At 37.3% G+C, this 14,363-nt stretch overlaps 2 protein-coding genes across 3 annotated transcripts in view; both read right to left on the reverse strand.

Moving 5' to 3' along the window:
• LOC144977455 (uncharacterized) overlaps positions 1-14,363 on the reverse strand; it is a 49,050-nt gene that overhangs the window by 34,436 nt on the left and 251 nt on the right. For both annotated transcript variants that reach the window (XM_078922692.1, XM_078922693.1), the window contains exon 2: positions 2,421-2,990. In XM_078922692.1, the coding sequence (XP_078778818.1) occupies positions 2,421-2,712 (292 nt within the window). In that variant the 5' untranslated portion in view covers positions 2,713-2,990. The remainder of the gene's footprint in view (positions 1-2,420; positions 2,991-14,363) is intronic.
• LOC144977456 (WD repeat-containing protein 76-like) lies at positions 6,380-14,358 on the reverse strand. Its single transcript, XM_078922695.1, has one exon. The coding sequence runs from the start codon at positions 14,151-14,153 to the stop codon at positions 12,279-12,281; it is 1,875 nt and encodes a 624-aa protein (XP_078778821.1). The 5' UTR covers positions 14,154-14,358; the 3' UTR covers positions 6,380-12,278.

Genomic DNA, 14,363 nt, shown 5'->3' on the forward strand with positions numbered 1-14,363 from the left:
GAATGAAACACTACAGACTTCATTCATCCTTTTTCATTCATCCTGTTTTGTTGATAAAAGGGAAACCCGAAACGTCCATTTTATCTGTTTTCCTACATTAAATTGAAGCTTACATTCAATTTTACATTGTTATTAATTTCTTCGAGCTCCGAGCAGCAACTTTTACATTAGATAAAGAATAGAAAACTTGGACCAACAAAAAGTGTTGACTTTAAGCAAAAGAGGACTTACTTAAGTGTTGACTTAATGAGATTCGACTGTAATTTTGTTTGGTACCCTCCTGTAACCTATTGTAACCCATCTCTCAACCCGATATGCGCTTTGTTGTATATGGAATCCTGCCTCTGACCTGTACCCAGTGGCATGGCGTGCTTACAGTATAAGGTGGTGCCAGAATAATAATAAAATGACTTAAAACATGGTTTATTTGTAAATACAAAAGAAATAAAACAAATAAAGAAAAGACTTGCTCAATAAAATAAGAGGCGGTATATACCATTTCTCAGTTTTTTTGCTTTTTAAAAATGCTGTAATCCATTTTTAAAAGATGGATGCAGTGCCAGGCACCAAATCAACCAATATAGCCACGTCCCTGCCTGTACCTCCCTGGTTGGAGTCGCTTTGTTGATTGGAGGCAAAAATTTGAGTCCTGGGAAAAGGCTTTGTCCTCACATTATCTCACCATATCCAGGTGTAAAATGAGAACTTTGCCAATTAAAATGTTGTCTTTATCTAAAGAGCTGAATTGCGGCTTACAGAACAGCCGTCATGTATCGTTCTTCATGATAAGCATGGCTTTGTGGTCCTGGTCATTAACAGTGTTGTCTGAATATCACCACTTGTAAAGTGCTCTGAGCATGTCTAATGGATATTGCACTATAAAAATGCCCACATTTAAAGCATTAGGTATTGCTATTGAAGGCATTAGATTAAGGAAGAATTGTATAATAAAATGAACATCTAGTATTAAAAAATGGATTATAATAATAATAATAATAATAATAATAATAATAATAATAATAATAATAATAATAATAATAATAATAATAATAATGTTGAAAACTTATATAGTTCTATAACTCTGAGACACCAGACTCCAAGCGCTTAAATTACAAATCAGTTTGGCTGAAACATACTCATTCACACACACAAGCATACACACACACACACACACACACAACACAACACAACACAACAGAAACCTGACAGACCTATCTTGCTTCTCATACCATCAACTAAAGATGAAACAGATATGTTTTAAGCGAACGTTTAAAAATAGACAAAGATTCTTTTTCACGAATGCTCTTTGGTAAGGCATTCCAAACAGAGGGTCTGAAATGAGAAAAGGATCTCATTCCAGCATTTTTCCTAATTCGAGGGACAACGAGTTTGGTGGAATCACTGGCCGAACGTAAGGGGCGGGGTTTTGAATATCTTTCAATTAGATCCGAAATGCAGGAAGGGGCAGTACCTTCAAGACAACGATACACTAAAACACAAGCTTTGAATTTAATCCTTTTCTCAACAGGCAGCCAATGAAGGTCATGAAGCAGAGGTCTGGCAGAATCGCACTTACGCTTCATGAATACTAGTCTGGCAGCGCTGTTTTGGACAATCTGAAGATGTCTCAGATTATATTGCAAAATGCCAAACAACAGAGCATTGCAATAATCCAATTTCGATAGTACGAGGGACACAGCCAAGTGTTTGGTCACATTCTCAGAGATGAACCATCAAATGGAAGCAATCTTTTTTAGTTGGAAAAAGAGAGATCTAACCTGATGCTCCATCGACAGTCCAGAGTCTAAGAATGTGCCAAGGTTTTTCACTTTGTCAACAATTTGAATGGAGGCATCCCCCAACTTCAAATCTGTTTCACTTTTCCACTTCCTGTTCCCCACATACAGCACCTAGGTCTTATCATCATTCAGTTTCAGTCTGTTCTCATTCATCCATTTCTTAACACTTTGGATACAATTTTTACTATCAGCTGATACTTCTTGTAAATTTCTTGTATTGGAGACGAAGTACAATTGCGTATCATCAGCTTATTGATGGTAAGACAGACCGAAACTTCTGATGATTTTAGACAGGGGGCCAACGTACAGAACAAAAAGAACGGGTCCAAGTACTGAACCCTGGGGATTACTGAACAGTTCTCTTTTTCTGGTCTTCTCATCGTCTCATCACTTTCTATGCACTTTCATAGACCTCTCTTTAACTCTTTACCATATGTGTAACTGCAAACAATCCCCCCCCCCCCTTTTACTCCTCCTGCTTTCCCATTAATAAAATAAATTTTAAAAATAAAAAAGAAAGAAAGAAGAAAAAGAAAAGAAAAGATAGAAAAACAAATTTTTAAAATAAAATAAAGACAATCCACCAAAAGGAAATGACATTGACAAACATCAACAACTCACCAGCATCTCCATCATTATGGGATGACAATTTGGAGATCTGACCGACATCACCAAGCTGTACGGGTACCACTGGTTGATCATGCTGTTGCAACTGCTGCTGCTGCTGTTGTTGCATCTCTGGGGCAGACATTGGTTGAGAGAGAGGTGGCCCAGTTGCCTGTGGATGCTCCTCCACCTTGACGACCGACCCATGTTGGTTGGGGCCGCATCCTGTCTGTTTGTGGACCACAAAATCATTGAGGTCAGTGAATGTTTCGTCACATAAACCGCAAATCAAAGTATCCAAAGGCATGGTGTGTTGACTTACATACTTATCCGAACCATCTACAACTTGAGCTCTTCCCACTTCGGTCTTATGGCTCGTTGACAATTTTAGGTGCTGTTGACATTTATTACCAGCTTCTAGGCAGTTAAATTTCTCGACATTCCCTTCTCGGCTAAATCTTAAATCCACGTCTGGTTCTACACTTTGAAAAATGATTCCATCGATTCCCTCCTGACATTTTGGTAAAAAGACCAACACTGCAATTTCAGTTGTGACTTTCCAGTCTTTGGATTGTAACACTGGGACTGTGAGAAATTGAAGAAAAATAAAAGTGCGTGAAAACAAATGGGTAAAATTAAAATTAGATTAAAAAGACCAGACATGTGTCGATGAATCAAACTCGTTCTTCAGAGCCATGAGGCACTTAGAACAGGAATTTGATTGTTTTGAAAGAGTTTTAGGGTGCCTGAGACACTTTGAGGACAGTTCAGCCCCAATAAATAGGAAAATCATGGGAGAAAAGTTGTAGATCAGACATTAAAAGTTAAAAGCACCAAATCTATTTATTAACTTTTTTTCTTTAGTTTTTTAAATAATCATCCTTTTTTTCAATTTTTTTTTTTTTCACGGGCAGCGAGGCTCAGTGGTACAGTCTTTGCTTCATACCTGAAAGGTACCGAGTTTGATCACCCACCGCTGCACTGTGTGGCCTTGAGCATGTCATCTCGCCCTAGCTCAATTTGCGGCGCTGTACTGCGGCTAACGCCTGGGTTATTCCAGTCCTCCCTTGGAATAGAACCTAGAGACAAATTTCCCCTATGAGATGAATAAAGGGAATGTTATTTTCTTATTTTATTTTTAAAGAAAGAGTGGACCAAGGGGAGCTGGTTCACATAAGGAATGGAAGATTCCACGAGCAATCTATCAATGTGTCTATTTTGACATTATCTAAAGTTCCATCCAGACACAAGCAAATGATTCCACTATAAAAGATACAATCGAATTTTTAGAAACAACATATTCAAAAATAAAAATTAAAAAGTAGATAATTTATAATGAAAAGAATATCACCTCCCAAAACTAATAAAATACATTTGACTGTTTGTTTCTTCAGCCAAGGACTTTGACCAGATACCAGTCAAGGACTCTGACCAGATACCAGTCAAGGACTCTGACAAGATACCAGTCATGGACTCTGACCAGATACCAGCCAAGGACTCTGACCAGATACCAGTCAAGGACTCTGACCAGATACCAGTCAAGGACTCTGACCAGATCACAAAGCAATCTCAATCCAAGACAAAGACAGAAAAGAACCTGGAAAAGGAAATGTTGGGTGAATAGAAGAAACACCAAGAGTGTCATCACTGCCCATCATGGGAGGTCAATAGACTCCAACCAATCTTCAATAAAACTAATACTCGGTTACAAAGTATTAAAATCAAAAACCTTACATAATGGAGAAAAGATTTATAAGAAGAAACAAAAAAAAACATCATCTCTCACAAATGGATAAACCCATCCAATTGTTTCCCGATCAGTGGAGAAATAATCCAGGCAGGGCCCGGACAAAACAAAAATATGGAGAGGTCCCGTTCAGAACTTGGACAGATTGCAACTAGGTAATGATAAAAGGTTTAGTGCCATAGAAGTAGGAGATACTAAGCAGTGCTGATGGTGCCAAAAACTGAAAAGGGAGGAAAATATTTTGAATGCTTGCCTTTAAGCCCCGTGATGTTTACAGCATTCACCACCCCCCCCCCCCCCCCCCCCCCCCCCTCCCACACACACACATTTTTAGAGCAATTGAGATGATAAACTATCATTGATACTCTAGATAACTTCTAGAGAGTGGGAAACTGCACCTCTTTGTTCCCCCACACATCGAATCTCTCACTGCCAGTACATTTGATTAAGGGAAATAGTTTTTTTTTAAAAAGAGGAAATTCCTCCTCTGACTCAAAAATCGCGGATTTCCGCGGATCCGAGGAAAACCATCAGCGTTGACTAAGGCTGTACTCTGATGAAGACTTCACCTGTCAAGGAGATCCAAAATTGAAGGGAGTTCAACTCACAACAATTCCAGAAGGGAGGCAGCACTTGTGACAATTTTAAGCCATTTCAGCACCCAAGAAAAACATAAGGTGTGTTTGTTTTTCAGGCTTTTATGGCACATTTGTTTTGTTCGATGGCGCTTTCGGCACTATTAGGTCATTTCAGCACCAGTAAACAGGAAGATGATAGAAGAGAACGTTTTAGATCTGAAGTTAGAAGCTCAAAAGAAAAAGAAAGAAAAAGGGGAATTGTTCAAATAGGCAACAGAACAGTAGATTCCAAGAGCATGCTTGCTATCAGTGTATTTGGTTTGAGATCACTTAAAAGTCTCACCCAGACACAAGCACAGGACATCACTAAGAAGAATACACTCAAACTATATTCAAAATAATACTACTACAGTATACCACAGAGAGATGATTTACAAGGATCCCCAAGGATTTGTAGTATCTCCCAAACATATTACAAATGTGACTGCTTCAGTCTCAAGTTGAGTCAGTCAGCTAAGGACTCCAACCAGGACAAAACCAAGCCTACAAGACAAATACATAAAGCAACATGGAGGACAAGGGAATAAAGGGGGATAGAAGACACAGCAACAGCTACCTCCTCCAAAGAATTTTTTTTTTTTAAGGGAAAAGATGGAACACAACACAAAAGAAGTGTATAAAGATTTATAGGTCAACGCACTAAAGCCACAAGATCTTGACAGCCTCAAAACTCTGGCCCCAAGACCGTGACCAAGGGAAACAATTAATAACATGGATGGAGATAGCAGATATACTCATCGATTATGACTGAATCAGACAATTCTCAGGAAGCGTCATTCGGACTGCGAGGCTTACTACTACTACATGCAATATTATTGGATTGCAAGTGCCTGAGAAAATGAAAGACACTTTGAGAACATTTTCAAGTTGATTTGGCACAAGCAGTAATCTACCCATGTGCCTAACCTAAGACCACCCAAAATCCTACACAGGGGACATCATGCGACCCTCAAGAAAACCCTGACCTTTGAACCACAATGGATGGAGTATGATGTAACGGTGATTCAGGGGTTGACTGTGTGTTCTTGTGAAATGACACTTGTCTTCAGATTGTAAGGTCCACTGTTCGAGTCTTAAACTGAGTGGCGCATAATTAAGACCTTGGAAAAGGCTCTTTATTCACAATCTCTCACCATACTCAGGTGTAAAATGAGTGCCTGGCCAGTAACTGCTTTGTCTTTGTCCACAAAAAAATTGTAATAGCGCTTCACAGATTCTCTCATCCTACAAGTTTAATGTTGCTGTTGGCTAGGGATCCTCTGGAAAGTGCTTTGAGCACAAATTCAGTGAATATTGCGCTATATAAATGCTTAATTTTGCCCAAGAGATGGCCTGGATATCAAGGCATTGCACATCCACCTGCAGGCCCCGAGTTCAAGCCCCAATTGTCAACATTCATTTTTTTTCCTTGGGAAAGAAACTTGGCCCCTATTTGTCTCTTTGCCACAATGCACTGTGGATTATGCCTGGGTTAATTAATCTTTTCCCGAGACAGACCCTGAAAAAAACTTTCCCAAAAATATTCCTAAAAGGACATTTATTTCTTAATTTATCATACAAACACATTCAAAAACTGACAGGTAAATGTGAAGTTTTAGTGATATGAGTTTATTCCAAAAAATGGACTAATAAATGTACATATAAAAATGTGCCCTAATCTTGGACATTGGACATAAGAATATTGAGACTGAGAGGCATGAATTGACTGATTTGAACACAAATGGCTGAACCAAAAAAAAAAAAAAATTAAAAAAAGTAATTACAAAACACGAGTAAGCAATCAGCACATAAAAACATCATAAAATCTGCTAATTATGTACATATAACAAATGTAAGTATACATCTTTATTTTGTTTTTAGATGAAAAAAAGAAGAAGCGAACAAACAGAAATTTCTCTCTTACCCCCCTCCCCTCCACTCAAATTAAAAAAAAAAAAAGTAACAGAAAAACATAAATTTTGCACCTTAACATCACATGATGTTTGTCTTTTTCAGATTAGTAAATAAACTTATGTCCCAAAAAAGTTACAGAAAAAAAACCAACAAACAAACAAATATAAATGTATACATTACGAATTTGGACAATTTCATCATAAAGTAAATGCACATCAACACCAGTAAGAAAGAAGATAAAATCAAAATGTGAAGGTTAACAATAACAGGGCCTCAAAAATTGTAAGACAAAATAGGGCAGAGTTCTGGAAAGAGAAGTAAATTTGAAGAGCAATCTTTGGGCCTACTTTGACACCATCAAGCATGGAATCCCACCAAGAAGGATCATTTGTTTTGTTTTTAAGGGTTTTACGTGCTTGCGTAATCCATTTAGGTTGTATCAGCGCCAGTAAAAGGAAGAAAATGGGATAGTAAAAAGTTCTAGAATTACAATAAAGCACCCAAGAGAAAGTAAGACAAAGGGGAACTGGGAACAAATAGGGATCAGATGTAGATTTCAAGAGCATACCACCAATGAACTTAGTTTGAGATCACCTATAAGTCTCATCCGGACACAAGCACAAAATCCAACAAAGAGGAATACACTCAAATGCTTACATCATTCATTCAAAATAACAAATATAATAATGCATAACAGAGAGATGATTTACAAGGAAAAAAATATCATCTCCCAAAACAATAACTCTGCATTTGACTGTTTCCCTCCCAGCTAGGACTCCGGCCAGGGCTGGGACAAAACCAAGCAATCTCATTCCAAGACAAAGACAGAATGCATGTTCGAAAACAGATATAAGGGGATAGAAGACACATTATGTACCCCCCTGCCCACTATGGGAGGTCAAGTACCCCACCCAGACACACATCATAATACAATAATGGTATGAACAACTAACATCAACTCACTAGATGAAGTAACTCTCTCTCTCTCTCTCTCTCTTCCCATCCAAGCAAGAAAAAAACCCAACAAAAACAAAACAAAATGGCCAGCGGAAAATCAAATGGCCTAAACCAAGACAAAGGACAATATAGATATATTATATGGAAGGGTGTTTAAAAAAAAAAACAAAAAAAAACTTGAGCTGTTAGATAACACAATATTCACTAATAGTGTTCAAAGCGCTTTGCAAAGGCTCCCTGACCAACAGCAAATGTAACATGTAGAACGAAACATGATGCCTGTTAGGTGATATTACAATTATTTTCCAATCAACAGAGACAATGCTGTTGAAGGTCAGGTACTCATTTTACATCTGAGTACATTGAGAGAATGTGAGTAAAAAGCCTTTTACAAGGACTCAACAATAAGCCAAGTAAGGTTTGAATTCAGGACCTTCCAATCCGAAAGCGGTGTCAAACCACAAGACCACATAGCCGCACACACTAAAAAATAGACATAGTGGGGACAAAAGACACAGCTACATATAGAAAAAAGGACATATATAGAATTGGAAAAGCAATGAGTTAGAAAGTCGTATACGTTTCAAAATTATGTAATGTAGCAACTTAATATCATATAGGTAAGTAAAAAAAAAAAAGAAAAAAGAAAAAAAGAAACAAAAAGAAACTTAAGTACAAAATGACCATAACATTATTGACTTTTCAAAATTAAAAGAAAATATTTAAGCGTAGGCAAAAGTCACACCTGAATAGACAAGCAATAATACAAAAGAGAAAGAGTATATGGTACAGAGTCCAAATGAAATGAAAATAACAGGTCCCTTTGGCTTAATGGTAGAATACTAGCTCCCCATGCAAAGGCAAAAAGTATTGTGTGAGACTAACGTTCTCTCCAGAAAAAAAAAACATCAAACAATTAATTCTGCCTATTTAACACTTAAAGAAACAGCAAAACCCTGGCTTCATGGGCCTTAAGATGGTTCTGAAAGACCACTACAAATGATAATCTAATTATACTCTGTATTACTCTTTCTAACAATTTACTGGGGGGGGGGGGGGGGGGGGTGGAATTAATTAAAAAGAAAATAAAGTATTGACCAGTGAAAGCACAAATAGTTTTTTTCACAATAAGTGATAATGCTGAAACGGAAAACAGTGCAATTTTACATAGATCAGTTTAACGTGAATTCATTTTCACATAATTCATAAAAGTCTGAACTCACTCAACCCAAGCCTTCTACCCCTGCGTTGTGTGCTCACCCTCGAGTTTCTGTACTTTTAAAAATTAATCTAAAAGAAAATTTGCACGTCCACAGCATCAAAGGAAAATGTAATTAATGACTGAGTAAAAGTAGTCACAGCCAAAAATCATTGTGTATCATCATAGAATCCAACACAACAGGCAGGCCTTTTAAAATTAAATTTCATTAAACAGCCTTTGGACCAAACGAAGAAAGTATGTATAATCTTATTACGAAGAAAACTGGTTCACGTTTCTATTGAGAGCTATAGCCTGTTAATTTTGATTGACTTGTTATTCAATAATTTCAATGAAAAAAAGTCCATATCGATAATATCAGTGTCGCAGTGAATGGAGTTTCATGCATACCTAGTAAATGGAAGATTACACATACCATATCATCAGTCTTGGGAATTAACTCAAGTTTACAAGCAAACCTTGGAACAGTATGGTGTTTGTACATTTAGATTTTGACACAGCTAGATATAAGTAATGTAAATATACGAGAATTTAAAGGTAGAATTGGACTTTACACAAATAATAGAGAAATTCCATTTGGTCTGTGCAGCACCGGTAAAATAGACAAATGATCAACAATAAAAACAAACAAAAAACATTTTATTTTTAAGGGTTTTACGGCTCTTGCAACATATCTAGGTTATATCAGTGCCAGTACAAAGGAAGAAAATGGGATAGTTGTTTGTTTTGTTTTTAAGCGTTTTACGGCGCTCGCAACACAAAAGGTCATATCAGCGCCAGTAAAAAGGAAGAAAACAGGATAGTAACAAGTTCTAGAATTACAATTAAAGCACCCAAGAAAATGGAAGACAAAGGGAAAATGGTTCAAATAGGAAACAGATGTATATTCCAGCACACTATCAAAGTACTTAGTTTGAGATCACCTAAAAGTGTCATCCAGACACAAGCACAGATCCCCACTAAGAGGAACACACTCAAATGTATACAAATCATATGTTAAAAATGAAAAGAATAACAGTACATAACAGAGAGATGATTTACAAGGAAAAAAACATCATCTCCAAAAACAATAACTATACATTCGACTATTTCCCTCTCAGACAAGGACTCCGACCAAGGTCAGGACAAAACCAAGCAATCTCACTCCAAGACAAAGACAGAAAGCAATTGGAAAACAGATAAGAGGGGATAGAAGAAACAGCAAGTATCTCCCTGCCCACTATGGGAGAAAATGGGATAGTAAAAAGGTCTTGAATTACAAATAAAGCAGCCAAGAAAAGGTATAACAAAGGGGAATAGGTTCAAATAGGAAACAGATGGAGATTCCAAGGGCAGCTGGGCACACCATCAGTGTACTCATTTTTAAAATGTCTCATCCAGACACGAGCACAGGTCCCCGCCAAGATTGTATACAAATCATACGACATATGTAAAAGGAAAAACAATACAGTACATAACAGAGAGATAGATGATTTACAAGGAAAAGAAATCTCATCTCCCAAAAAATAACTATACATTTGACTGTCGCCCTCCCAGCCAGGGTATCCAGCCATTGCCAGGACAAAACCAAATTATTTCATTCCAAGACAAAGACAGAAAGCATGTTGGAAAACAGATATATATAGGGGAATAGAAGACTCAGTGTATGTACCTCTCCCTGCCCACTATGTGAAGTCAGGTACCCCACCCAAGGGTCGGGGTGAGAAGAGAGAAGAAAGGTCATCCACTCCACGAACAAGGGAAACCCAAGAAGATCCCCAAACATAGATAGCATAGTAATATTATCATTATGTAAAATCAATGGACATAACATTGGAATTAAAATGCATCTGAGAAAAAAACATAAAATAATACTACCGGTAACAATTAGGAAGGACATGAAAAAATTCTTATGTTTTCTTTTTTTGTAACAATTTGAAAAATAAGTGATCATTTCAATATAAATTTGTGATTATAATGCTGATCCTCTTCAATAAGTTCAAATCTACTGATAATGATGACGATGATGACACTGATGATGATGGGATTAGCTTTGATGATAATGATAATGTATTGGAGGTAAAAAAAAAGGTGATGACCATTGGTGGTGTTGTGAAGTGATAATGGTGATGTGGTGAATGAAGGTAGTCAGACTTAATCCATTGAAAAAAAATATACTGAACTTCACAATACAAACTTGAAAAGGGTAGTAAACAACTTTTACACTCTCCTCGTGTAAATACATAGCATTATAACACAAACAAATCAATATAAAAATCAATATCCCCGTGACATATTATATCAACTTAACAACATGGAAGATTTTCAACAACTTGAAAATGCAAGATAAGAATATAGAGTGATAAAAAAAAAAAAAAGTCCTTCAGAGCCACCAGGCCCATGGAGCTGGAGTTTATCCTGGTTTCTATAGCGAGGCACAGACAATAGCAAAGTTGCTTGCTACCCTTTGGATAGGATGCTAGTCTATTGCAAAGTACTTCCGCCAGATCTAACAGACCCAGTTACCCAATTTCAGCTGGGTGGACACGGGAATCAGAAAAAAATTTAGACTGCACACGGGATCAATCTTGTTCCCATTGCTTGTGAAGCGAGTACTCTACCAACTGAGCTATCAGGACCTCCTAGTAATATACAGTGATTACATAAACAATATGATTGTGTGTAAAAAAAAGCATATTAAAAAACAGTAAATGGCTCACTTATTTTGACTTACTTCTGTGCTTAAATAATTCTACTACTACCACCATCAATGTTTTCAGAAATTAATGGGAAGACTGGATATTAGATTGCTAATCCACCACCCCCTCCCTTTCAAAAACAAAATCCCCCCTCTTTTAATCTTTAGTAGAGGAAGTGGGGGATCAGGAACAAGAGTTTCAAATCTGAATCTAGACTAGAATTGATGTATGTGAACACTTTTCCAAACTACAAACTAATTTGTTTTACTCCACTGTAGACTGCTGGCTAAAACAAGTCACATTTTCTAAAACTATGAGTCTAATAACAACCATAACTATGTTTCAACTTTTTTAAATTGATAAAAATTTAAAAATTTCAAAAATTCATCTCACAGAGCAAGAAATTTGACAGGAAAATAGTTAAAATGGACACCAACTGAAATTTCACTACTATGGGAAGTCATATAGAATATTCTATATTAAATACTTAAACAGAGGCATATTTTAACCCCACTAGTAAATTTCTCAGATCACCATGATCATCAACCAGAAGAATCATATTAACATTGTATCAACTCTACAAAGAAATAATTTTAAAAAAGCATTGATCATCAACATTTTTCAGTGCTAAAAAAAACAATAAAAAGCCCTGAAAAGAAAACAAATTAGATTTTTCAGAGGCTGGTAGGACTGTCCAATAAGATGATGATCTAACAATGAATTTCGGCAAGGTTTTGGGCCCTACATGAACACATGGAGACGTCCACTGGAATTGGCCCCTGCTACCGTCGTTGGTCTGAAGGGATGGAACTTATTCAGGCTACAAACAGAATTCAGGTTATCACTTTCAAGACAGGAAATCAACGATCCTTTGGTGGAGTTGAAGATCTCTATTCTGCGAGGACGAGCCATGGATCCGCTGACAAAGACATTTTCAACAGTTGGGTGCCAGGTTGGTTTGAATTTAGTTAACCAACGACCAGTGCAGTTATTATGACGAATGCGTTTGGAGAGTTGGGGTTTTGAAGAATCTGACACAGAATAAATGAGAATGGAGTCGTCAGCTGAACACGACAGGATCTGCTGGCCATCTGGAGAAAAGTAAGCACTGGAAACAGTTTTGGAATGATCTTTCAAAGTGATCAAAGATTTGGGTGATTTTTTATCTAGACGGCGAAAATCCCACAGGTTGATGGTCGCTTCGGCACCAGCAGTGATGAAATGGTTTGATGACTGGGGATTCACGTGGATAGTATGAAGGTTTTTCTTACTGGCCATGTAGGAATTCACCGATGAAGTTGAAGATGTTCTGATATCGACCACGGAAAAGAATCCTGTGTAACGTGCAACTAGCATAACATTGGAGTCCACGAAACTAAAATCTCTCAAAAGATCATCATCTTCCACAGGAACAGAAAAAACGTCGTCAAAAATACTTTTCTCAAAATCCAAACATCGCAATGTGCCATCATAGCTGCTGGAGTATAACTTTTGTTTGTTTGTAAGGGAAAACGACACTTGAGACACTGGTTTAACATGAGGTTTGAAAGCAGTTACAATTTCTGATTCACTGTTTTCTTCTCCCATGACATTCCAAAATCCAATGTGTCCACATTTATCACCTGCAACAACCATTAATTTGTCTTTTGAAGGGTACCAGTCAATGGAAAATACTCTATCAGGAACAACCTTTGCAACATATTCTTCCGCTAATGCCATTTTGCTAAACAATCCAGTTTTATCACAAGTTTCAATGTCTCTTTGCTTGTTTCCTCTATTCGGTTTTTCTAGTTTAATATTCGATGCTTTTTGCATGTAGGTACAAAATTGATCAACATCCTTGAATGCTTTTTCCTCCTCATATTTAGAGTAAACACAGTCCTTCATACTCACTGGTCCCTCTGGCAATCTAGCAACTACTTCATCTTGATGAAACATGAGTTGACCAAATGGAATTGAATCCAGAGAACGCACGTTCTGAGAATTAGGGTCAGGTTCAGGCAGAGGGTTACCAAACGTGTCCAATTTATTTATTCTTAGACTCTTCCTCCGAGGGAGAGCTTCAACTGGCTCTCGTTTCAACTTCAGACCTCTCTGACTAACAGTTTTCTTAGAAGGTGGGGTCACCGATTGTTTTAGCTCCTCTTTTGCTTTGAACACACCAATGCTAGCCAGAAAATTTTCATTTTCCTTCATGTTCTGCATTCTGATTTGCATGTAATTGAAGTTTTCTTGGTCTTCATCACTGTTATAATTGTTGTTGTCATCCTCTTGCTCAGTCTTAATCGATATCATATTTTTCACCTTCACTTTATCGTCTTGAGTTGGAGTGGCGGAGGGACCTTTAACCGTAGAACACGGAAGGGAAAGCTCTGAGTTGATACTGATACCTGAACCACTCTGAATTGTCTCGTCTGTCGGATATAAGGAATGGTTGTACTTAAACTTCTTATTTGGAACGATTTCCTCATCGCTAACCCAAGTTGACTGGCCGTCATTATTGACTGCACGACGTTTACCACTACCACCTGTTCCTTGCACTTGCAAGTGATCAGCTGTCTGCTGAGATTTCTTTCCAAATGAAGAGGAAGAACACACGCTACTTCTGGTATGCATATCAGTTAGAAATATAACAGAGACGTACAATAGAAAGAATGGAATTGATCTTTTAACTTAGAATAACAACCAAACTCCGAACCTGGATCATGGAACATCAGTTTCTCTCTCTTAGTAACTAGTAACTATCTAAATTGGTCGCGCCAAACTTTCGTAACACCTTTCTCGGTGTTTTCGTAACAACCTCATTTTTACGAAAATTTCTCAAAA

This window comes from Berghia stephanieae, chromosome 7, assembly GCF_034508935.2.
Source record: "Berghia stephanieae isolate SIO BIC M18660-M18661 chromosome 7, UCSD_Bste_1.3, whole genome shotgun sequence".
Lineage (NCBI taxonomy): Eukaryota > Metazoa > Mollusca > Gastropoda > Nudibranchia > Aeolidiidae > Berghia > Berghia stephanieae.

Coding starts and splice junctions, on each gene's coding strand:
- LOC144977456 (XM_078922695.1), bottom strand. CDS start 14,153: ATGCATACCAGAAGTAGCGTGTGTTCTTCCTCTTCATTTGGAAAGAAA.